General features: G+C 40.2%; 1 protein-coding gene across 1 annotated transcript in view; it reads right to left on the bottom strand.

The window, feature by feature from the left end:
• Positions 1–27,376, bottom strand: part of LOC136867464 (gamma-tubulin complex component 2) — a 165,707-nt gene that overhangs the window by 36,874 nt on the left and 101,457 nt on the right. Inside the window, exons 11-12 of the mRNA XM_067144671.2 lie at positions 21,403–21,574; positions 18,086–18,260 (exon numbers count right to left, since the gene is read on the bottom strand). Of these exons, the coding sequence (XP_067000772.2) occupies positions 18,086–18,260; positions 21,403–21,574 (347 nt within the window). The remainder of the gene's footprint in view (positions 1–18,085; positions 18,261–21,402; positions 21,575–27,376) is intronic.

The following is a 27,376-nucleotide window of genomic DNA, read 5'->3' as shown; positions in this document are numbered from 1 at the left end:
CGGAAAATATTGGAAACGCCGCAGTTCAGACTTCCTTAATTTTACAAACCTGAGGAACTTTTAAAGTACGTAAAAACTGTGCCAACTTGGAGAATCAAGTGTGTGTTGGGAACTATTACTAAAACAAACTTTTTAGTTTCAGCTTTCACCAGAAGATGGAAGGTCACTAGCAGTCCTGAATTATTTCGGAAGAATGGAACTTCAACATTACGACGGAGTTTGTAACTGTCCTAAGCCTTCGCCTGCTGCAGCCATGTGTAATTAAAATGTGAGACATAATTCAGCCCAGGGGAGAATAATATCCGAGATGAAGTCCGGTTAAATATTCACTGATCATCAACCGAGTCCAGAAGCCAAGTCTACTACAGCTAAGATTTTAAATTATATTTTTCTCTATTTTCTGTTGTAATAATTATGTAGACGTAGTCCTTGCTTGAATATTTGAGATCATTTCTAATAGTCTTTGTAGTTAGGAATTTCACTCTTCTTTCACTGGTGTTGGTAGGTTTGATGCATGTGAGAGTGTATTTGGGACCTGTATTTCATTCTATTTGAGTGAGTACTTCGTGACGTGTTCTCACTGTCCCATAATAAGTCGAGGAAAGTGTTAAAAGTATTTGACCCACGCGATAACATTTATTAATTTATTAAATAATTTTGGAATAATTTTTGAATTATTTGGGACAGAATATCGACGTGTTCTGTGAATTTAGGATGACGCGACCGCGCGCGTATAATAATAATAATAATAATAATAATAATAATAATAATAATAATAATAATAATAATAATAATAATAATAAACATTATTACGGTCTAATAGAATGTTTAAAGGTCATAAGTGTAAGTGTTACTGTGCTTATAAGTGATTAATGTGTGCTATATTGAAGTAGATGTAGGCCTGGAATATTGGTCGTGGCTTGAATGTTCACAAATTTTGCATTTACTGTTGTGTGGTATTTTTGAGACTTATAAATGGATCTTGAGATAGGATTTTATTTGTGTGTCCATTACATGAGTCATTTAAGGAAGAGAGTATGTCTTTGAACATAACTTCTTCTTATGCAGCACATATTGATCGATAATTTGAGAAAATAGGAGATTAAAAATAACGAAGGCGTGACTCATAGACCGTATGCGCGAATGCTTATTTATCTATGACTGTAGGCAATTCTATGGAATTTTTAATGATAATTTCTACCGAAAATTTATCCTGGAACATCGTTGTGGAATCTATTTTGTTGAAAAAGTTATAATCCAGTTACAATCACACGCCAGACGATCGCAATGGTAGCCATTATCTGATATTGTCATCGGGAAACTCTCATATTTCAAATAATTTTTAAAAATAAAAATCAAGAGATACGTTTCGATAAATCTATTTAATAATACTACTGGGAACCTACGCTTGAATGTGAGATGGATGAATGATTGATATTTTGTAAATGTGATTTTTCATGGTGATATTTCGTCATGGTGGTTCATGTTTGTGGGTTACTGTAGTCACGTCCTAGTTCGTGAACCATGGGCAACGGCTGAGTGGCCTAGTACGTGGTCCTGAGAGTCGGGATACCAGTTGCTATAGAATGGGAGTGGGCATCTCGGACATATTCTGAGTCGTGGCCCTCCTTGTGCTCAGGCGGCTAGGACTACACAATTCACCGGTGGTCCATAACCCGTTAGAGGAGAGATCCTCACTTGGACTATGTGCAAGTAGGGCAGCATCCTGCTTCATGAATTTACCGAGCTCAGAACACTTTAAGCAAGCCTCGGACCTGTGGGAGTAATGGAGTCCCACTCCCATTTGACAGGCGAGGGACTCCTTGGAAACAACTTGGCGAACAAAATGGAATTCGATGGGGAGCTATCAATATTAATGGGGCTTATGGAAGAAAGAAGGTTGCTGAGTCAGCAAAGAGGATGCATCTGGATGTGCTAGGAGTAAGTGATATTCGGGTAAGGGGAGATAAGGAGGAAGAGATAGGAGATTATAAAGTGTACTTGACGGGTGTTAGAAAGGGAAGGGCAGAGTCTGGGGTAGGGCTCTTTATCAGGAATACCATTGCACGCAACATAGTTTCTGTTAGGCACGTAAGTGAGCGAATGATGTGGGTAGATTTGTCAGTGGGAGGAATTAGGACACGAATTGTGTCCGTGTATTCACCATGTGAGGGTGCAGATGAGGATGAAGTTGACAAGTTTTATGAAGCATTGAGTGACATCGTGGTCAGGGTGAACAGCAAGGATAGAATAGTGCTAATGGGCGATTTCAATGTGAGAGTTGGGAATAGAACTGAAGGATACGAAAGGGTGATTGGTAAATGTGGGGAAGATATGGAAGCTAATGGGAATGGGAAGCGTTTGCTGGACTTCTGTGCTAGTATGGGTTTAGCTGTTACGAATACATTCTTCAAGCATAAGGCTATTCACCGCTACACATGGGAGGCTAGGGGTACCAGATCCATAATAGACTATATCTTAACAGACTTTGAATTCAGGAAATCTTTTAGGAATGTACGAGTTTTTCGGGGATTTTTCGATGATACAGACCATTACCTGATCTGTAGTGAACTAAGTATCTCTAGGCCTAGGGTAGAGAAAGTGAAATCTGTCTGCAAACGAATAAGGGTAGAAAATCTCCAGGCCAAGGAAATTAGACAGAAGTACATGGATATGATTAGTGAGAAGTTTCGAACAGTAGACAGTAAGCAGGTTCAAGATATAGAAAGTGAATGGGTGGCATACAGGGATGCTGTAGTAGAAACAGCAAGGGAATGCCTAGGAACAAGTGTGTGTAAAGATGGAAAAAGGTGAACATCTTGGTGGAATGATGAAGTGAGAGCAGCCTGTAAATGTAAAAAGAAGGCTTATCAGAAATGGCTCCAAACAAGGGCCGAGGCAGACAGGGATTTGTATGCAGATGAAAGAAACAGAGCGAAACAAATAGTTGTTGAATCCAAAAAGAAGTCGTGGGAAGATTTTGGTAATAACCTGGAAAGGCTAGGTCAAGCAGCAGGGAAACCTTTCTGGACAGTAATAAAGAATCTTAGGAAGGGAGGGAAAAAGGAAATGAACAGTGTTTTGAGTAATTCAGGTGAACTCATAACAGATCCCAGGGAATCACTGGAGAGGTGGAGGGAATATTTTGAACATCTTCTCAATGTAAAAGGAAATCATCATGGCGGTGTTGCAAACAGTCAAGCTCATGGGGAGGAGGAAAATGATGTTGGTGAAATTATGCTTGAGGAAGTGGAAAGGATAGTAAATAAACTCCATTGTCATAAGGCAGCAGGAATAGATGAAATTAGACCTGAAATGGTGAAGTATAGTGGGAAGGCAGGGATGAAATGGCTTCATAGAGTAGTCAAATTAGCGTGGAGTGTTGGTAAGGTACCTTCAGATTGGACAAAAGCAGTAATTGCACCTATCTATAAGCAAGGGAACAGGAAGGATTGCAACAACTATCGAGGTATCTCACTGATTAGTATACCAGGCAAAGTATTCACAGGCATCTTGGAAGGGAGGGTGCGATCAGTCGTTGAGAGGAAGTTGGATGAAAACCAGTGTGGTTTCAGACCACAGAGAGGCTGTCAGGATCAGATTTTCAGTATGCGCCAGGTAATTGAAAAATGCTACGAGAGGAATAGGCAGTTGTGTTTATGTTTTGTAGATCTAGAGAAAGCATATGACAGGGTACCGAGGGAAAAGATGTTCGCTATACTGGGGGACTATGGAATTAAAGGCAGATTATTAAAAGCAATCAAAGGCATTTATGTTGACAATTGGGCTTCAGTGAGAATTGATGGTAGAATGAGTTCTTGGTTCAGGGTACTTACAGGAGTTAGACAAGGCTGTAATCTTTCACCTTTGCTGTTTGTAGTTTACATGGATCATATGCTGAAAGGTATAAAATGGCAGGGAGGGATTCAGTTAGGTGGAAATGTAGTAAGCAGCCTGGCCTATGCTGACGACTTGGTCTTAATGGCAGACTGTGCCGAAAGCCTGCAGTCTAACATCTTGGAACTTGAAAATAGGTGCGATGAGTATGGTATGAAAATTAGACTCTCGAAGACTAAATTGATGTCAGTAGGTAAGAAATCCAACAGAATTGAATGTCAGATTGGTGATACAGAGCTAGAACAGGTCGATAATTTCAAGTATTTAGGTTGTGTGTTTTCCCAGGATGGTAATATAGTAAGTGAGATTGAATCAAGGTGTAGTAAAGCTAATGCAGTGAGCTCGCAGTTGCGATCAGCAGTATTCTGTAAGAAGGAAGTCAGCTCCCAGACGAAACTATCTTTACATCGGTCTGTTTTCAGACCAACTTTGCTTTATGGGAGCGAAAGCTGGGTGGACTCAGGATATCTTATTCATAAGTTAGAAGTAACAGACATGAAAGTAGCAAGAATGATTGCTGGTACAAACAGGTTGGAACAATGGCAGGAGGGAACTCGGAATGAGGAGATAAAGGCTAATTTAGGAATGAACTCGATGGATGAAGCTGTACGCATAAACCGGCTTCGGTGGTGGGGTCATGTGAGGCGAATGGAGGAGGATAGGTTACCTAGGAGAATAATGGACTCTGTTATGGAGGGTAAGAGAAGTAGAGGGAGACCAAGACGACGATGGTTAGACTCTGTTTCTAACGATTTAAAGATAAGAGTATAGAACTACATGAGGCCACAACACTAGTTGCAAATCGAGGATTGTGGCGACGTTTAGTAAATTCTCAGAGGCTTGCAGACTGAACGCTGAAAGGCATAACAGTCTATAATGATAATGTATGTATGTATGTATGTATGTATGTATGTATATTTCGTCATGATATGCGTACGCAGTGCGCGTAATGTTTTTCGATTTCTTGTTGTTTTGTGGCAAGCATATTTGGCTCAATTCTAAATCTTTAAGCGATTTTATGATAAAATAAGACAGATTAGGATCTTTGCTTCGAGAAAAAATACTTAAGCAAGGATCACGTCAATGAACTAAGCTCACGAAATGTAAAACGTTTAACCTTACACAGTGAGAATTTTAAGTCTTTATTGTGAGTTGTGCACAACACTAGGTCAAATAACTCGAGATTGAAAATATAAGGAGTTGGATATAGGACTTCAAAGTAATTTAATTAAATAATTTGAAGCATAAATAATTAATCAGAATAATATTTAATTAATAGAAATGATTATTTGATTTTTCATGAGAAGTGAACGTTTGATTCATTTAATATTAAATAACAGAATATTGTTAATTTAAATAATGATACGAAAAATCAGATTTTTGATATTTTGAGATAGGATTTTCTCAGATAATAAGTTAATTAATTTTCTAATACGATTTAATAAAACTCAGTTTCGTATCTTTGCAGAATGCAATTTAATGAAGAATTGTGGGTGAATTCCAACAGGGAAGAATTAAATATTTTATTCAAGATTTTGGAAATATTAATTGAATTTTGGAAAGTGCTAATTAATTTTAATAAATGTTAAAACCCATTTTTAGTGTTTCATTTGTCGTCAGTCCTTAGGTTGTCCCTGTCCTCAATAATTTAGCGTTGCCTGTAAGTGAACGTTCCGCCTCTGGGACTCTTGCTTACTGGCTGAGCTGCCCGGTAAAACGGGGGCATTACCCAAGTTGGAAATCATATTCATTTCACAAGGGATGAGAAAAAACATTTCCAAGGCTATGAAAAATGTGATCGTACTAAGCGGTAATAGCAAAAATTTGTGACCCGGTAAGTGAGGTATATTTATACAGTTAACACAAAAAGAATCAGGACTTAGAATTTACAACGTGCTACGCGGAAAAACGTCTTAATGAGGAACGCACTAAGGAGGTTTCGCTGTATTTTCTAGCATAATAATAGTCTCAATAATGATCCCTTCTCTTCTTTTATTCTTGATGCAAATTAACCGATTGTCAGTGCAGCAAGCAAGGGTTCCCTTTGTTTCAGTCAATACCATACTGTAATTGGTTGCTTAAGCATGTATCATGTATTTACTGAGTGAAAAGTACTTCTGAAGTGTGAGTAAAAGTAACCTGCGAGTGAAGTTTGTGAATGCTTGTTCTATACAGCATGTTACAGAAATTAAAGTCGTGTCAAGAGAGTGCACATTGATTGGTAGTTCAAACTTCAAAAGGAAGTAAACGTTAAGTTATGATACGGTATGACACTGCAGTTCTGTGTCAGCTTTCCTTTCTTCTTTCTATTCAACTGTTTTTAAAATGGCCGCAAGACAGTACTGTTCCAAGAAACTCAGTGACAAACTAAAAAAGATAAGGGACAAACAAGCAAACCAGGAATCATGACGGAATTCCACTCTCCACACTTTCGACATATTTAAAACATCAGGAGAGTGTTGAAGCATGGACAGACTGTTGGAGTGGTTAGGCAAGACAAAATAATTCCACTTAATGCTGAATTTTTAAAAGCTAAAGCGAATGAGTTGGCATTGAGTGTTTGAATGGAAGGCTCCAGAGATTCAAAGAACGGTTTAACAAAACAATACAAACAGTTGTGGACAAGCGGAAATATAGCAGATGCCGTGTGATGGCCTCCGTGAGTACATGAGAATCGAGATCCAAGACCGATACTGCAACTGTACTAAGCTGATTGATGCTGACATTGTTGGCAAATACATATCTATGTACATTGGATTATTCACATTTTTGCCAAGCATAAATTTTTATTATTTTATGAAAATGATTCACGAAAAATATTTTTGCACAAACTCAACAATCTAACACAACTATCATGAATGCGCTCAAGATGGGAATCGCGTAAGTCTTCAATGTATTCTGATTTTGATCTCGCAACAAGGTTACAAATTTTGCATCAGTTCTTGCCAATTTCAACCCTTTTGTCAAACCAAGTTATGACAATTTTACACCTGTGTTTAACTGCACTTCTATTTTACTATTCACGCTGTAAAAAAAGGGTTATTTATACTACATCTTGCAACTGTTTTATTTTTGTTTTTAACAGAGCCCCATTGTTTGTTATAGGTTTAAAATAATTTTATGTTGTTAAAAGATTGTTATGAGAATACTGAGATTCGGGTTTGATGGTTAATCTGAAATCACTTAATTTGAAGTTCAATATTCAAGTCCCAAATGCTTTGAATTAAGAAGGTTTACTGTATGTCCTTCTGCATTCAGTCTGCAAGTCTCTGAATTAATAATGCACCTCCACAATCCACTATTTGCCACCAGGGCTGTGCCCTTGTTTAATTCCGCAATCCTTATCAATAATCATTAAAAAATTGTGTAACAACAGTTGCATTAGTCTTCCTCTATTTTTCTTACCCTCTATGACTGAGTCCATTATTCTCCTAGGTAACCTTGAAGCAAGTGAAATGGACTAGTATAACAACTTTGAAACAATTCTCTAACCCATGGGTAAATAATGGAAATATCGAGCTTGATTATTATTATTATTATTATTATTATTATTATTATTATTATTGTTGTGTTGTAACCAAGGTTGAAGTTTACAGAACACAACTTTTATTGCTTCACTTTATGATATTTACACAAATAACTGAAATTTATTTTGAAGCAAAAAGGAATATTGAATCTTGAGAAAAGTCTGTCTTTATACAATATGTACAGGTTTGCAGTCTTTATATACACTTCTATCTTGAAAAGATAGTCTTTGTGAATTGACACTTTGATAGTCGAAAACTATCTGGCACACTAACATAAATGTCTATGAGAGTCCTTGTTTGTTGAAGTGCCTGAATTCCTAAAAAGCAAGTTCAATTGATTGAAGAAATTCCACCTAGCGAAACTAAGGGAGCTTGCATAAATTACGGGACATAGGCAGCGGAAACAGGTAAGGGAACGGTGACCAGAGGTGAAACCTCGTACTGCCAGAAATTCAGTCCACCTGGTCGAAGCACATTTTCAAGAGGAGTAGCCTCCGTGCTCGACGTAGGGTGTATTCTGGAGCTGGACACCGGGGCAAGTGGGCAAGTGAGCAGTCAGGGAGCTCCTATTTATAGTACACTCGATGGTCAGGCACGCGCACTGAGGGCTGCGCGTCGAAGCTAGCAGAATGATACACAGGCGCGCGTGCAGCTGGCTGGCTGAGCGAGAAGAGAGCGCCGGACATACAACACCCTCCCCTCCTAAATACGCCGGTACGGCGTGAAACGGCGGCGGCGCTGGCGGCGGCTGCGATGCTGGGGCGGAGCTGCTGATGTTTCCGTTGTATTGTCCGGAGCTGGAACTGGGCGGAGTGGCGCTGTCTCGTCCTGAAAGGAACCCATTGTTATTAAATGATCTAAAGCGCGTTCAGCAATAGATTTATCTGGTTTAGCAATAGCATCCATAGCAGGACAGGGGCGGTAGCGCAGACGTATCTGATCTTGATGGCGGCAGATACGTTTCTCCGTAGTCTGGATCTCGTAGAGACGATGACCCAAAGATCTGCAGATGACTCCAGGTATCCAGAGTGGGTTGGATTTGAATGTCCTGGTGTAGACCTTGTCGTTGAGGGAGAACTTCGTTGGTGAGGTCTTATGCTGGGCCGGAAGAGGCTGTAACAGAGAAAGTAAAGTTCTGTGAGGTCGTCCATGGAGCTTCTGTGCAGGAGTGATATTATCAGCGCCGGGTAGAGTTCTGTAGTTGTTTAAGAGTTGGAGCAAGGCTTGGTCTTTAGTTAAGCCTGAAGAGACAGCTTTCTTCATACTTCTTTTAAATGTTTGTACGAAGCGTTCAGCTTCACCATTAGATTGAGGGTGAAAGGTGGTGCTAGGATATGACGAATGCCATTATGTGTACAAAAGTTCTGAAAAGCAGTAGCTGTAAATTGAGGTCCGTTGTCCGAAATGAGTACTTGCGGTAAACCTTCTGTAGTAAAGATTTTCTGGAGAGCACGAATGGTAGCTTCGGTTGTAGTAGTCGAATGCATATCCACTACATATGGAAAGTTTGACAGTGAATCGATGACTATTAACCACATGGAATTGAGGAAAGGACCTGCGAAATCGATGTGAACTCGTTCCCATGGAGTAGTAGCAGGAGGCCATGAAGCAAGATCAGAAGACGGGGCGTTCTGATTCATTTGACATTGCCCACAATGACGTATTAACTTTTCGATGGCGGCATCAATACCGGGCCAGTAGCAGTGTTGACGGGCGAGTTGCTTTGTTCTGGAGATACCCCAATGGCTTTGGTGTAATAATTCGAGAACTTGTTTCTGTAGGCTAAGTGGGATCACCACTCGGAAGATGGTGCCTGCTTCTAGTAGTACAACTCCGGCACGAGTCGTGAGACGATGCTGCATACGATGATAAGGTGCCAGGTGGGCAGGAAGTGTGCTCTGAAGAGGCCAACCGTTGCGGATGTAAGTACGTACAGTAGCAAGTATACTGTCCTTATCCGTAGCTTTAGCTATGCAGGTAGCATCAATAGGAAAACTGGATACAGTATCTTCAAGTTCTATGTCCAACTGAAGACATTCAGATTCTTGAGAATCGAAGGCAGTATCAGGACCAACGGGTAAGCGGGAGAGGGCATCAGCATTACAATGCTGGGATGTGGCTCGATATACAATCTGATAGGAATAATCAGAAAGGAACATGGACCATCTTTGAAGCTTTCTGAGGGAATTCTCTGGGATCTTATTACCAGGATGGAATAAGTGTACGAGAGGCTTATGATCGGTAATGATCAGGAAATGGTTGCCATAAAGATATTCATTGAAACGGCGAATACCAAAGATGATGGCTAAAGCTTCTTTCTCTATCTGTGAGTATCGACGTTGATGGTCATTAAGTGTTTTCGAAGCGAAGGCGATGGGGCGTTCTTGTCCATGACGATCCTTCTGGGAGAGAACGGCACCGACACCGTAGTCTGAAGCGTCAGTAGCTAGCGTGATGATCTTGTCGGGCTGAAAATGAGTGAGTTGTATAGCTTGAATTAAGGCGTTGTTGATTGTTTCCATGCCTGTTGGCATTGCGGAGTCCACTGAAACTTAACACCTTTTTTACGTAGAGCGTTTAATGGAGCTGCCACTGTAGCGAAGCGTGGAATGAACTTATTATAATAGTTCGCTTTGCCTAGGAAGGACTGAAGCTGCTTGAGGTTCTGAGGTGCTGGCATGTTTACTATCGCGGAGACATTCCGTATACTAGGACGAATTCCATTCTTATCAAGTATATGTCCGAGGTAGTGAACTTGAGGCTGAAAGAAGGTGCATTTAGCGAGATTCGCTCGTAGGCCATTGTCTTTCAATTTCTGGAGAAGAAGGCGGAGATTGGTTAGATGTTCCTGATGATCTTTTCCAGTAACAATAATATCATCCAGGTAGTTAGCACAACCGGGAATTGAGGCGGTGAGTTGAGCCAAATAGCGCTGAAAAATAGCCGCTGAGGATGAAATACCAAATGGGAGCCGCTGGAGCTGGAGCAGTCCGAGAGGAGTGTTGAGTGTGAGAAATTTCTTAGATTCTTCGTCTAAAAGTAGCTGGAGATATGCTTCTTTAAGATCAACTCGAGAGAAGAATTGTCCACCAGAGAGACGACGGAATAAGTCTTCTGGACGTGGAATAGGAAAGATATCGGTTTCGAGTTGTGCGTTGACTGTAGATCGAAAATCGCCACAAAGTCGAACATTACCATCAGGTTTCTTGATTACCACGAGTGGAGTAGCCCATTGACTAGAAGTAACTGGTACAACAATTCCAGTTTGTATCCATCTTTCTAATTCTTTCGTGACCTGGTCTTGAAGTGCTAGGGGTACTGGACGTGCTTTGAGAAAGCGAGGCTTAGCTCCGGATTTCAGCTGTATGTGAGCTGTATAGTCTTTTGCTGTTCCGAGTTGAGAGTCGAAGACTTCAGGAAACTGCGCTAGGAGAGCGGTAACGTCAGAAGTAGGATGCAATGTAGATACGACGTTAATGTTGTCATGTAACTGGAAACCAAATAAGTTAAATAGATCCATGCCCATAATGTTTGATGCAGTGTAGTTGTTAACTACGAGAAGAGGAATGGCCTTCTGAATTCCTTTATAACTAGCCTGAAGCTTGATTTGACCTTTGATGTCAATTTTCTTCTTGTTAAATGTCACGAGCTGGATGTCAGCTGGAGAGCATGAAGGTGAACTTAAGTCGTGGTAGGTAGTCAGGTTAATAATAGAGACAGGTGATCCAGTATCTAATTGAAAATCGACAGATCGATCAGAGAATGAGAGAGGAATGATGATTTTGTGAGAATCCTTTGTGGGAAGAATAAGATTGATCTGATCAACTTCCATGTCTTGGCGGGGCTGTATATGCTTCCGGCGTGCTGCAGTAGTCGTAGCAGGGCGGAGCGAACTTTGACAGACAGTCTTAATGTGTCCAAGTTTATTACATCGTTCACAAGTAGCTTTGAAAAAACGACAGTCACGACGTTCATGATGCTTGAAACAACCTCGGCAGGAAGGCAGGAGTTTCGAGGTGCTTTTAGAATTGGGCTTCCGTGTAGCATTACGAGAGGGAACCTGGCGAGAATGCTTGGTGGAGAGCGCCTTATCCGTACGGTTCACTGTAGCAGAGGACTTGCGGGCCTGAGGCGAGACTTGTGCAACTTCGTGTGGAGAAGCTATGGCTGCGGCAGTCTTGGTAGTAAGCTCATAAACCGTAGCAATACGCTGGACGTCTTCTAAAGAAGGGTTACTCTGCTTGACAGCGTCAAAACGGATTTTGTCTTCAGGAGTATGTAAAATTATCATGTCCCGAATGAGAGAATCAGTGTAGGATGAACCACAACCGTCCTTGGAGCAGATGAACTGGCAGGGTTTAGCTAGACCACGCAATTCAGTTATCCATTCAGTATGTGTCTGATGGGGTTGCTTTCTGCACTGAAAAAATTTATAGCGAGCAGCCACTATGTGAGGAGCTTTGGCATAGTGTTCCGTGAGACGGGCCAAGAGCTGTGTGAAGGGTACCTCAGATAAGTGTTCTTCTGGACTTAATTTACGTAGTAATTCACACGTAGCATTGCCAACCGAACTAAGAAATAGTGCGCGGCGGCGTTGATCATCTGTGACAGAATGGCAGATGAAATGCTGTTGCAAGCGGGCTAAATAAACTGACCATTCTTCCTTAGCCGGATCAAAAGCAGAGAACGGAGGAATAGCTGATGGCTGTGTAGAGACAGAAATAGCTTGAATAGCCTGAATTAATGCTGCCTGTTGTTGTTGCATAAACTGTTGTTGTTGTTGCTGTAAGGCTTGGAAGATCGTAGTGAGTTGTTCCGCAGTAGCCATTGCGAGATGCGTGCAAGCAAGAGTAAGGTAAGCTGTGTGTCAGAACTGGTTGGAGTGTCGTTGTGGTTTAACACGTCGCCGTAGAGTTGACAACTGGGCCCGTTGAATTGTAGTGTTGGTTTCGTGTGTACCTCGTCGCTATAGAGTTGGCAACTGGGGTCGAAGAATTGTAGTTTGTTGCTTGTTTACCTCGTCGCCATAGAGTTGGCGACTGGGGTCGAAGAATTGGAGTGGGTGCTTTTTACCTCGTCGCCATAGAGTTGTGTTGTAACCAAGGTTGAAGTTTACAGAACACAACTTTTATTGCTTCACTTTATGATATTTACACAAATAACTGAAATTTATTTTGAAGCAAAAAGGAATATTGAATCTTGAGAAAAGTCTGTCTTTATACAATATGTACAGGTTTGCAGTCTTTATATACACTTCTATCTTGAAAAGATAGTCTTTGTGAATTGACACTTTGATAGTCGAAAACTATCTGGCACACTAACATAAATGTCTATGAGAGTCCTTGTTTGTTGAAGTGCCTGAATTCCTAAAAAGCAAGTTCAATTGATTGAAGAAATTCCACCTAGCGAAACTAAGGGAGCTTGCATAAATTACGGGACATAGGCAGCGGAAACAGGTAAGGGAACGGTGACCAGAGGTGAAACCTCGTACTGCCAGAAATTCAGTCCACCTGGTCGAAGCACATTTTCAAGAGGAGTAGCCTCCGTGCTCGACGTAGGGTGTATTCTGGAGCTGGACACCGGGGCAAGTGGGCAAGTGAGCAGTCAGGGAGCTCCTATTTATAGTACACTCGATGGTCAGGCACGCGCACTGAGGGCTGCGCGTCGAAGCTAGCAGAATGATACACAGGCGCGCGTGCAGCTGGCTGGCTGAGCGAGAAGAGAGCGCCGGACATACAACAATTATTATTATTATTATTATTATTATTATTACTTGTGAGGTGTGACTATGAAGTTGTTTACATCTATTAGTATTAGTATTATTTACGAAGTTATGTACGGACTTTATTTGGTATAAACCATGATCGTATTATTTGTGAGGTTATGCCATGAAACATCTGCTGTACGATATGTATATTAATATGAGTTTATTAAATGTAAGAACACTTAATTAACAGTATATAATTTATTATTACCTGTAAATATGATGTGTATAAATCCAGCGTAATGTTGTGCAACACACGGTAATAGTCCAGAACAACACATCTTGCCGCTGGAATTGTGCAGAAAATTCCTTTCAAAGCAAATAGGCTATTGGAGACTCTTGAAATTACGAGAAAACATGTTGTGTCATATTCTTCTAGAATCTTGGCCAGGCAATCTATATAGAGAGGCAGTCTTGGGAGTAAAGTCGATTTGTTTAACGAGAGTGGTTTAACGAGACTTGTAGTGGAAGTCGGTAGTCAAGTACTGTATAATCCTGAATACCACCCACCACTGAATAAGACCCACACACTAAATTTGAGACAGCAAAGTACGGAAAAAAATAAAAAATCAAATAACTTACATACCTATTTAATTCTCTTCAAATATACCACAAATATAAATTCAAACAGCTTACAATCAATAAAATCATCACAAAAATCGTTAATAAAATCAGTCCAATTATCAGATCATTCACAATTCACCATCGTCATCTGAAGTTTCACCATAGGAACTTTCATCGCTGGCATGCTTCCACACATAGTCGTCCTCACTACCATCCACTGAATTTGAAATTCCATATTTCTTAAAGCTTTTCGACACTAGATCATTGAGAATGCACGCCCATGCGGTCTTGATCCAGCTGCATATTAGTCCTACTTCAGGCCTCTTCACTCGTCCGGTTGGTGTTAACATGTGATCACCATCAGACATCCATTTGATGTACAACTGTTTCACTGCAGTTATGAAAGTCCGGTTCACGCACACATCCAACGGCTGTAGAATAGAAGTGAGTCCTCCGAGAATTATCGTAAGATTACATAAAATCAGCTTCATGGTCCGTATCGCACTTCAATAGATTCACAATTAAGTATTTATTTATTTTCCACCTAGTCGATACAATGATTGCTTAAGGCAATATTTAATGGTCAAAAGTGGTACATGTTTCGTATATTATCAACATCTTCAGCCACATAACACCCTAAATTTGAGACAGCAAAATACGGGAAAAAATCAAAAATCAAATAACTTACATACCTAAAACAGTTAAAACAGTGTTATGTGGCTGAAGATGTTGATAATATACGAAACATGTACCACTTTTGACCATTAAAAATTGCCTTAAGCAATCATTGTATCGACTAGGTGGAAAATAAATAAATACTTAATTGTGAATTATCGTAAGATCGGTTTTTCCTTTCCTCATCATGTCTTTTACAGCGTCAGTTGTATGTCCTCGGTAACTGTCCAAAACAAGCATGTTTCGTTTTTGTAACAAAGCACCCGGGCGACGTTGCCAAACGCACTTCACCCAGTCCTCAATAAACGCACTGTCTATCCAGCCGCACTCCTGTGTTCTAACAATAACACTGGATGGCAAGTTTCCTTTCGGAAGCGTTTTCCTTTTCAGAACCACATATGGAGGGAGTTTGGTTCCATCCGCTAATACACACAACATTACCATGCATTGTTGCTTTTCGTTACCACCTGTTCTGATGGTTACACTTTTAAAACCCTTCGTATCCGATGTATTTTCCAACGGCATTAACGGCATTTCAAAATAGACAGGTGTCTGGTCAGCATTCTCAATTTGCGACAGAAAATAATGTTGCTTCCTCAAATGAATAATGTGACGCTGAAAGGCCGTTAATTTTTCTTCGCACGCCCCAGGGAGACGTTGTGAAATAGACGTACATCTCCGAATGCACAATCCCTTTCTCCGATAAAAGTTTCGGATCCGCGGCTTGCAGTAAAACCCTGTGTTTTGAGTTCTTTTGAGATCTCTAGTGCTTTCAATTGACACATTTCACTAGAAACACCATATCCTAACTCACATTTTTCTATCACAAATTTGTGGAGTCGTTCTTCAATTCCCGGAAACACTGCACTCCGCCTGCGGAATGCTCTGCAATCGCTGTTACTTTTTACAAAGTTTTCCTTCTTCCACCAATCACAAATACACGATTCATCAATATCATACTTTCAGCTTCGCTTACAACTTTAAGTTTCTCACGCACAGTAAATGACCGCAGACGCTGTTTTGAATCCATCGCTTACTATCAAGACAGCACTTTCACAGGACAGACAAGGAACTCGAATGTGAGCGAAGTAGACTTCCGTAACCAACAGTCTCGACTCTCGCAAAGTACGATATCCCATGAGATCAGCAATTCGCGCAACCAGCATGCCAGCAACACTTGTGAAACAATTGACAATCGATCATCCGCAGCAGCGGCTTTCATATTTACTGCATATTTACCCATATTCTTTGATTTATCATATTTCATTACCTTACATTTTGCGTTTACTGAGGAAAAAATCGATCTTGTTTTTTAGAACGCAACTAAAACACAATAAGACCTGAATGCCCGTTTAGATGTGGTATATCAAGTACGGTAACTGTATTCAAATCTATTTCAATACTACATGTAAACATAGTAAATATTTACGAAAATGAGCGGCTTGAATACGACCCGCACCCAAGATCTAGAACCAATATTTTGGGGAAAAAAAGTGCGGGTGGTATTCGGGATTATACGGTATGTGAACTTTGTTGGTTGGTAGTTGGTTGACATGCAAGTGTTGCAGTCTTCTTTTCCTTCTTCGTAATAGTGTTTTGTTCAAGAGGGCAGTTATCAGAGAGAGAGAGAGAGAGAGAGTGAGAGTGTGTGTGTAAAATTTGTAAATAAAACTGTACACAACTGACAGCATTTCGTGTGTGCATCTTTGTAGTTACAACAACCTACTCACCTCCATTTGCCTTACATGGCCCCACCACTGAAGCCAGTTTATACACAGAGCTGATGTTTATTATTAATGGCCTTACTATCAAGACAGCACTTTCACAGGACAGACAAGGAACTCGAATGTGAGCGAAGTAGACTTCCGTAACCAACAGTCTCGACTCTCGCAAAGTACGATATCCCGTGAGATCAGCAATTCGCGCAACCAGCATGCCAGCAACACTTGTGAAACAATTGACAAGTACCCTCCTGCCATTATCTCCACTTGTTTGTACCAGCAATCATTCTTGCAACTTTCATGTATGTTACTTCCAATTTATGAATTAAATATTCTCAGTCCACCCAGCTTTCACTTCCATACAACACTGTCTGTCTGAAAACAGGTAGGACCGAGCTCGATAGCTGCAGTCGCTTAAGTGCGGCCAGTATCCAGTAATCGGGAGATAGTGGGTTCGAGTCCCACTGTCGGCAGCCCTGAAGATTGTTTTCCGTGGTTTCCCATTTTCACACCAGGCAAATGCCGGGGCCGTACCTTAATTAAGGCCACGGCCGCTTCCTTCCAATTCCTAGGCCTTTCCTATCCCATCGTTGCCATAAGACATATCTGTGTCGGTGCGACGTAAGGCAAAAAAAAAGATAGGCGTAAAGACAACTTTGTTTGAGAGCAGACTTTGCTGCACCTTGATTTAATTCACTTAGCATACTACCATCCTGAAAGAATGAACATCCTAAATACTTGAAAACATCCACCTGCTCCACTTTTGTAATACTGTTTCCTTTTTTTTTTTTCTTTTTTTGCTAGTGGCTTTACGTCGCACCGACACAGATAGGTCTTATGGTGACAATGGGATAGGAAAGGCCTAAGAGCTGGAAGGAAGTGGCCGTTGCCTTAATAAAGGTACAGCCCCAGCATTTGCCTGGTGTGACAATGGGAAACCACGGAAAACCATCTTCAGGGCTGCCGACAGTGGGATTCAAACCCACTATCTCCCGGATGCAAGCTCACAGCTGCACGCCTCTAACCGCACGGCCAACTTGCCCGGTACTTTTGTAATACTGATTGGACATTCAACCTTCTTAGGTCATTAACATATAAATTCATTAAAAGATACATTTCACTGACAGACAATACCAAAACAAACAAACAAACAAACAAACAAACAAACAAACAAACAAACAAACAAAGAAAAAAAAGGACATCACATAGCCACAACTCTGCAAGAATGCTCAGTTAGCTTAGGAGATGTTGAAATATCATAATTTGCCTTTTATTTAAGGACTGTTAAATGTCTGGACTGCACCAGGATGTGACCTCACTACACCATGCATCAAGTCCCTAATAAGTTACCGTTTTCCCTTTATTCCTTAACTTGTACTGACCCCTATATAACATCTACCTTGAAAAACTATAAGACACCAGGCAAACAATATATGAAGATGATGCCAATGATGCTTTCACGGCCCGTACTTACAGATCTGATACTGTATAAGCTTTTGGGCTTATGCCATGTCAAGAAAATAAGGTGAAATTCTTTACGTTTCACAGAGAACTGTGCTGTGCATCATCAGAAGAAAATCTTGACTGCCCACGAGGAAGGATTAAAACAATTAACGTTTGAAATTTAGACGTTACAATAAAGTAGAAATTGTACGTTCATTCGTCACCAGATGGCTCCTCGGACGCGGCACAGCGCAGGGTTCGAAGCAGAAGCTGACCGAACCATCACAATCAGTCTAAGAGGGTCACATAAGAAGCCTTCCTCGTGGGCAGTCGAGATTTTCTTCTAATGACGCAGAGCACAGTTCTCTGCGAAACATAAAGAATTTCACCTTAATTTCTGACATGGCATAAGCCCAAAAACCTATACAGTATCAATACATGAAGATTTTACTGTATCTTCAAAAAATTAACAGTAAAGATAGTTATAGTCATACCTTTAACATTTTGTTCCAGAAGGCCACCCAGTTGGGCTCAATGACTTCGATCATCATGTAGTATTCTAAGTTTTGCACACAATCCAACATACGCTGACGGAGAGCAAAGGCCGCAACATACATCTGGGATGCTTTCAACGAGAAAGTCTTCGCTAATTTGTTCCTCAGCCACACTCTGAAAACAGGTTATAATATTTTAAGCTACATATTTTGATAGAAAGGAAAATACCTTTATGCACAAGGTTGTTAACCCTAGAATACTAACATACATAAAATAAACTGTATGCGTCATATAACTGCGCACTGCTCCTTCTCGCGTTACCCCCAATAGACTACCTCCATGCAGTGCTTCCACTGATCATTGTGAATGATACTACCATACCATTTAGGTGCATGAGTGAGGAGCGAATGCTGGGAGAGTTCATTTTCAGTAAATCACTGCGCTTTCTTTTTTACGTACTGTTAGTATTAACACATTATCTTCGGTATGCAAAATTTACATACTATTAGTATGTAACAGGTACTTGGATGTTGTCATACGCAGGTAAGTTGCTCATTCTGGATGGTTATTAGGCATGTGGCTTTCCAGGGCACAATGGATAAACGAAGAAGGAAATAATAATACTAATGTTATTTGCGTTATGTCCTACTAACTACTTTTACGGTTTTCGGAGATGCCGGGTTGCAGGAATTTAGTCCCGCAGGAGTTCTTTTACGTGCCAGTAAATCTACCGACATGAGGCTGATGTACTTGAGCACCTTTAAATACCAGCGGACTGAGCCAGGATCGAACCTGCCAAGTTGGGATCAGAAGGCCAGCGTCTCAACCGTCTGAGCCATTCAGCCCGGCAAGAGAGAAATAGGAGGAGTTCATTTGCAGTATTCTTGACAAGCTGGGTGAAGATGAAAGCAGGGAAGACAACTGTTTAGAAACTGAATCTGAGCAAAAAATACTCTCCGATGACGATCCAAACTATTCACCCAGAGACGATGGTTCTGAAGATAATCTCGTCTGCCATCCAGATTTACAAGCTTCTGTTAAAATTCAGCAAACTGAGCGGCCATCGAAAGGGGAATCTCAAAAAGAAACTAGGAAGAGGAAAACAGATGCGACTACTTCAAACAGCTCAGCTTCAGCCTCTCAATCTCTTCAACAGCTTTCTGTTGTCTGTGAAGTGGATAAACTCTTTGCTAAAGATGGGCATACATACAAAAACAACTGATTCAAACACAGGAAAATACCTAAGGAAGAACATAGTTCATATCCAACCAGGACCTATGTCGAAGCTGATCCACTTAGGTGCTTTGAATTATTCTTTACTAACAGCATAATGCAAACAGTACTTCATAATTCTTAAATAATATATTATTTTTGACAACAATATGGAGTTTGCTTATTGTTTTAGTGTAGATATTGACATGCGCGTAAATTTTACGTATGTTAGTATTGGGCAACTACCGAATAATGATAGTACTCCAGGGTTAAACTGAAACATAGACAGAGCTATTATTTTTGACAACAATATGGAGTTTGCTTATTGTTTTAGTGTAGATATTGACATGCACGTAAATTTTACGTATGTTAGTATTGGGCAACTACCGAATAATGATAGTACTCCAGGGTTAAACTGAAACATAGACAGAGCTGACACTGTAAATAACTAACGGGACAGTCAAAAAGAGGCAGCAGTGCATGGTTTGAGGCTTGTAGTAACAGCTCAGAACATAGTCAGTCCGTGACGTGTCCACTACGCAGAGAAAATACTTGAAACAACATTGGTATGTAATGGATACATCCAAAAAGTACAAAATGGCATAATTCAGTTCTTGTGCAAAGAAGGTGCTTCGGCTGGGAAACCATGAGGTGAGCTTGTGTGCTCTATAGAAACGTATGCCCTCACGCTGACGATGCAACACTGGGAACTCTGTGCTGCTTTCAGTGGGGTTTTATAGATCACTCGCCTAAGATCCAAGATCTCTCCCCATACGTCCACCGAAGAACACCCAAAAGAATAAGTTTCAACCAAAAACAATCGTCCTCCTTTGAACAAGGTACAGAGAAACTTGCCAGCCTGACAGTGTAGTGATAGCATGCTTGCCTCTTATCCGGAGGCCCTGGGTTCAATTCCTGGCAAGGTCAGGAATTTTTACCTGGATCTGAGGGCTGGTTCGAGGTCCAATCTGCCTACATGATTAGAATTGGGGAGCTAAACTTGTTCAGCATTAGGAAAAATGCCTGAATGGTGTGAGTGATAATCTGCAGATTCTCTAAAACTGTCATCTCATCAGTATGCTTTCATTGTGACATTGTGTCATACAATACACATAGTACACATTTCTAGATACTAGAATAGTACACAGCATATGAATTTGACACATACGTTCAGTTTGTTTGTATGACATTAACCTATCAACCTATCAACACACGGAAGTCGAGTCCGCCAAACACTAGCATCTGTGTTGTATCGTTCAGTGATCATGTCGACGTTTGTACCTGAAAAAGAACATTTGTGGCACGCATTCCTTTTCTTATTTAATCAAAAGAAGAAGGCTGTGGAAAGTCATCGTTTGCAGGTAAGAACATATGGTGAACACGCTCCATCAATTCAAACATATGAGGCATGGTTTTGACAATTTAAACGTGGTGATTTCAATGTGAAAGACAGTGCACAGTATTGTGTATTATGAACTCTTGAAGCCCGGCAAAACCGTTACTGCACAATACTATCGCCAACAAAGGATTCATTAAAATAGCGCATTGATCGAAAGACGATTGAAATGGGCCAGAAGACATGGCAGAGTGATTTTGTTACATGACAATGCGCTGTCTCACACAGCAAAACCAGTGAAAGACACCTTGAAATCGCTTGGATGGGACATCCTTCCGCACCCGCCGTACTACTCCGACCTGGGGCCATCTCACTATCACCTCTTCGCATCAATGGAACATACGTTCGTAAAACAGCACTTCAGCAATTTCAAAGAAGTTGGAAAATGGCAAGAAATGTTTGGCAGCGAAAGACAAGCAGTTTATCTGGCATGGTATTCATAACTTACCTGAAAGTGGGCGAAGTGTGTAAAGGCCAATGGCCAATATCTTGAATAAACAAAAAATGAATTTCCCTTGAAAATTACGTGTTTACTTTACCACAAAAACTGGAAAAAACTTATGCATACACCTGGTATGTTTCAATTGAACAACCTTTATATTATGATTTCATTTTCAGGACAGCAGTTGGAATATAGACACAGCTCTATAATTGAATTTCAAAGAAAGTGGCTATTGTACATTATGCTAATATATAAAACAATCCTACCTGCAGAGGAGCCTCTCAATATGTTTACAGTAGAAGAGATGTCTGAATATCATCTGATAGCAAGCAATAGCCTTACGATTCAATACTAAGGAAACTGGCCACTTGACTTCGTATCCAAAAGAGAAGGACAACAGTCCTGTGAGTTCCTTCTTCCCTGTTCGAAGTCGATACTCTGCAATAAGAGAAGACGCATATTAACGTCCATGCTGAGAATTAGTGGAATATTCCACAAGTGCACCATATGAGACATGACCCAATAGGAGCCTCTCAATATGTTTACAGTAGAAGAGATGTCTGAATATCATCTGATAGCAAGCAATAGCCTTACGATTCAATACTATGCATTACATGCTGCAGATTTTAAGATTTAGATAAATGGACTTATATTTAAAAAGGAGAAACCAACATGCTAAAGCAGAACTTTATTAATTCAACACTGAAGGGTTCAGAAATAATCTCAGCTTTTTAAATTTTTTTTTAGGTAATTAGAAATGCCAAAATTCTTTGTAACCTGTGATTTTTCTGTTTAACACTTTCCCTACATCTGAGCTAGAGTCAGTGTTTTGTACTTAATCACATTTTCTTTTAAAGCAAAGACACGATGGAAAATCATGCACGTAGTTCAGAACACAACAAAATAAGTGAACCGGGATGGCTTCAGTATGGAACTGAAGAACAAATGAAGGTATTCTGATGTAAGCACTCTGCTGTAAACAGAGGCCTTATTAGTTTTGGATTGCTTAATTCAACTGCAGACAGCTGTCAATCAACTCAACATGAAGTTCTGGGTTTAGACCTAATCAGAGGATTTTCCTGGTTACCAAAATTCAAAGTTCCTTATCTAGAACACTATTCAAGGAACTTGCCCTTGGGCAATCGTGAGAATGAACTTTTACTTAGCTTCACAACAACTACAGTTCCATTCCAAACTATTTTTCTCTTCCATCCATGATGGCTATAATATTGTATTTTTAATAATAATAATAATAATAATAATAATAATAATAATAATAATAATAATAATAATAATAATAATAATATATAATATATAATCTAATATTATTATTATTATTATTATTTTATTTAATTTTGTGTGGCTATTTCTAGCCGAGTGCAGCCCTTGTAAGGCAGACCCTCCGACGAGGGTGGGCGGCATCTGCCATGTATAGGTAACTGCGTGTTATTGTGGTGGATGATAGTATTGTGTGTGGTGTGCGAGTTGCAGGAATGTTGGGGACAGCACAAACACCCAGACTCCGAGCCATTGGAATTAACCAAAAAAATCCCCGACCCGGCCGGGAATCGAACCTGGGACCCTCTGAACCGAAGGCCAGTACGCTGACCATTCAGCCAACGAGTCGGACATCATCATCATAATAATAATAATAATAATAATAATAATAATAATAATAATAATAATAATAATAATATTGGTTTTACATCCCACTGACTACTTCTACAGTTTTTGGAGACACCAATGTGCTGGAATTTTGTCCTGCAGGAGATCTTTTACATGCTGGTAAATCTGACATGAGGCTGATTTATTTCAGCACCTTCAAATACCACTGGCCTGAGCCAGAATTGAAGTCTCCAACTTGAGTTCAGCAAGTCAACACTGTATTGTCTGAACTGCTCAGCTCAGCACAGCACAATATAATATTTAACTAAGCACAATGTCTTAACACATTGGAGACAGCCATATTTGAATGTGCTACTCTCCAGAAATTGCAGGATTTTTAGTGGGTTTTGAAATTTTTTCAATGCTAGGGTAAGCCATGATTTTTTTGCAAGTTACTTTACGTCGCACCGACACAGATAGGTCTTATGGCTACGATGAGAGAGGGAAGGGCTAGGAGTGGGAAGGAAGCGGCCGTGGCCTTAATTAAGGTACCCCCAGCATTTGCCGTGTGTGAAAATGGGAAACCACGGAAAACCATCTTTAGGGCTGCCGAAAGTGGGGTTCAAACCCACTATCTCCCAAATACTGGATACAGCCATGATTATAACAAGGTTTGGAATATTTAGAAAGATCACATTCTCTTCTACACACACATAAAAAAAAGAGTTTTAATTATCATAATAGTGCAGCAATGTTTAAATATAAATTTATGAAGATAATAAGTTTTACAAACAAAAAAATCTGACTCAGCTATGGATGCCAGCTTGGTTAATATTTCAAAATCTGCCCAGTATTGTGGACACATCTACTGAAACACACTAATACCGATTCTAACATAATTGGTCAATTGGCACCGGTATCCTTGTTTACAACCAGGAATTTGCTTTCCCACTGTTTGTTGTTTGATGATGGGGTTGTGTTGAATTGCTGCAGGTTGTCGCTAATTGTTTAACGTCGCACCGACACAGATAGGTCTTATGGCGACGATGGGACAGGGAAGGGCTAGGAGTGGGAAGGAAGCGGCCGTGGCCTTAATTAAGGTACAGCCCCAGCATTTGCCTGGTGTGAAAATGGGAAACCACGGAAACCATTTTCAGGGCTGCCGACAGTGGGGTTCGAACCTACTGTCCCCCGAATACCGGACTGCAGGTTGTCATCTGTACACGGGAAACACCCACATTTTTAGGAAGCGGTATAAAATAGTATTACAGAACCAACTTCAGGAAGCGGTATAAAACTATGTTATGCTTCATACCAATTTGAAATTAGCTCATTACCTACATTTACTTGCCTGAAGTGCCAGAATCATCATGTTTACTTAGTGTTCAATTGTTATCCTCATCCTCATTTTCAGAAGTCATGTCTTCCATAAGAACATCCATTATGGATTTGTTGCAAAATTTCGTACACTTGAATTAGACATGCTAAATATTAACAAAAATTACACAAACAAGCCTGCCTCTCGAACACACAACTCTTCCTGTCCGCATGTACCGTATGTACTTTCCTGCCCATTTCCAGCTGAGAGTCAACGATGACTCAGCCCAGGTTATGTAAGAACGTGGCTGTGTTATCAATGCCTTCAAAGAAGAGCTCCCAACCTATGCTCATAACTAGTACTGTACATGTTATGCTTATAGAAGCATTCAACAGTATCCTAGTGAAGTTACAGCTCGCTGTAATGGCAGCTATTTCTTTTTTTTAGCTACAGTGAAAACGTGCCCGTAGATTCTCCGAGCTCTGTCAGCAGCAATGAAATAGCATGCCCGTAGTTTCTACAAGTGGCGTCTCCAATGTGTTAACATTGTGCTCTAAAGGTATGTTGTGAACTCTCAAGAAAGGTTTGAATTATTTAAAAATTTGAATTTAAAACTGTTCAAATTAACCAAGTTCTTATAAGTGAAAGTAGATCATAAACATATTTACAATGGGAAAAGCCAATATGGACACAAAATTTAGTAGCTATTTCGCTTTGAGTCATAGAAGTATTCTGTAATGGCTACTATGGCACAAGTCTTTCTAGGAATCACATACACTGAAGACAGAAATTACCAATCTCACAAAGTAACCTCAAAATTCCTCAAAAGTATAATACATAGTCCCACAGATAATTACTATGCAATCAACAGCCAATATGTAGAAAGTGCAGGATCTTAGAATAAGCAATGTATAGCTAAGAACTCTGTTTAGAACTGAACACTTTGAAAACTAAAAATGATAGTTTGCAGGCAAAATAACAACCGTCCAGAAATAAAGTGGATGGATAGATTTGAAGTTGTCAATGATTACTGAAGGTTGGCCACAATCACAGCGTAGTCTGCACGATGTTTGGCTGCCCTCATCATTCGACTAAAATCGAATTCTGTCCAGTCTTGTAAGTTCCTCAGCCAAGAGTATTTCCTTCACACGCGACCTCTTTGTCCAATTTTACTTTTCATTCCTCATAATATACCCAAGGTAGGCTGATTTTCTTTTCTTGATTGTACACAACGACAATCATTCTCTCCTCATGCACCCGAGTACGACAGTACTGAAGACGTGGTCAGTCCACGAGATCCGTAACATCTTTCAGAAAACTCACATTTCCAAGGCATTTATTCTTCCAACAGTGTTACATTTCCGAGTCCATGTTTCAGCGCCGTACAGAAGCACTGAATACACACAGCATCACACCAAGTTGTGATGTGTCTCCAAGCTGAGGCTTCTGTCGCACAGTAGATACCTCATTTTTAGGAAGCTTGGATCTCTGATAAATTCAGGGATATCAGGAGAAGAGATAAAACGAAAATGTAATCTGACTAAAGTGACAATGAAACAACAAGACTGTGGAAGGACCAACAGATTTCCAAGAACCTGAAAATAAGACTGGTAAACAATTGAGTATTTCCCATACTAATGTATGGATGTGAGTTGTGGAGAAAGAGGGAGATGAACAATATGGATGCAACTGAAGTGCTTAAAACTGAAAGGAGAATCTCAGGCCAGGTTCAGCTCCATCACTTTGGCCATGCAACAAGAAGAGAACCAGAAAATATGGAGAAGTTGATCATTCAGAAGGAAGTGTCCCAACAAGGTGGATTAGCCAGATTACCAGTAACGAAATGAAATGCCGTGTGGCCTCCGGAGAGGCCTGGTGCAGGTCTTTTGATTTGGCGTCCGTAGGCGACCTGCGCATCGTGATGAGGATGAAATAATGAAGACTGCAACATACACCCAGTCCCCGTGCCAGGGGAATTACCCAATTATGATTAAAATTCCTGACCCTCCCGGGAATCCAACCCGGGGCCCTTGTGAACAAAGGCCAGCACACTAACCACTTAGCCATGGACCCGGAGAGATTACCACAACATATGGCAGAACAATCCGATGATCGAATAAAATAACTCAGTGACTGGAAATTTTAGAGAAAAATGATCTATGATAGCACAATGACCACTCCACTTCCTACAAAATGTCAGGATTGAAGAGAACACACTGTTGCCATTCAGTGGCAAAATTGAAGAGAGAAAAGATGATGATGATGATGATGATGATGATGATGATGATGATGATCATGATTATGCTTGTTGTTTAAAAGGGCCTAACATAGTACGAAATGAAACAAAATATGACAATTTAAAATTCTAAAATTTATCCTTCGACCAGAATTCAAAACTTTATGATGAGGAATGAATCAGCAGATCCAACTCACAATATTAAAAGTTAAAAATAATTCTAGAATCAATCCACTGACTAGAATTCAAAAAGATAACAATGAACAATGAGTATGAACTTAAAACAATCAGTGCCGGGCTGAGTGGCTCAGGCGGTTGAGGCGCTGGCTTTCTGACCCCAACTTGGCAGGTTCGATCCTGGCTCAGACGGTGGTATTTGAAGATGCTCAAATACGTCAGCCTCGTGTCTGTAGATTTACTGCAACGTAAAAGAACTCCTGCAGGACTAAATTCTGGCACCTCGGCGTCTCTGAAGACCGAAAAAGTGGTTAGTGGGACTTAAAGCAAATAGCACTATTAAAAAAACAATCAGTGGATCCAATCCACAATGCCCCACCTTCCCAAAAGCAAACTTGGTATATACTAACTATATATTTCACATTTTTCAGTATCATCATTTAAATTCATTTTGAAGAATGAAACCAATATATAATTGAAAAGTTTTCTATATTCATACAAAGTCTGTACATTATTCTAGTTACCTTTAAGTTTGCAAAGACGCCTGGGCACCATTTCTTTTGTTATGCTGTATTTCTAAAAGGAACAAATAAATTCAAATTCTGTAGTTGGTTTACTTTGGCATCAGACCCTCCTGTTGGTCATAGAATTTCTTCTGATTAACTGATTTTTATTTATTTAAAAAAAAAATTTTTTTCAAGGTGCTTTATGTCGCACTGACACAGATAGGTCTTATGGTGACGATGGGACAGAAAAGAGCTAGAAGTGGGAAGGAAGCGGCCTTGCCCTTTTTAATTAAGGTACAGCCACAGCATTTGCCTTGTGTGAAAATGGGAAACGACCTTCAGGTCTGCCAACAGTGGGGTTCAAATCCACTATCTCCCGAATACTGGATACTGTTACA

This window comes from Anabrus simplex, chromosome 3, assembly GCF_040414725.1.
Source record: "Anabrus simplex isolate iqAnaSimp1 chromosome 3, ASM4041472v1, whole genome shotgun sequence".
Taxonomy (NCBI): domain Eukaryota; kingdom Metazoa; phylum Arthropoda; class Insecta; order Orthoptera; family Tettigoniidae; genus Anabrus; species Anabrus simplex.
Note: the sequence above shows the minus strand (reverse complement) of the source record. Positions and strands in the feature narration are given on the sequence as shown.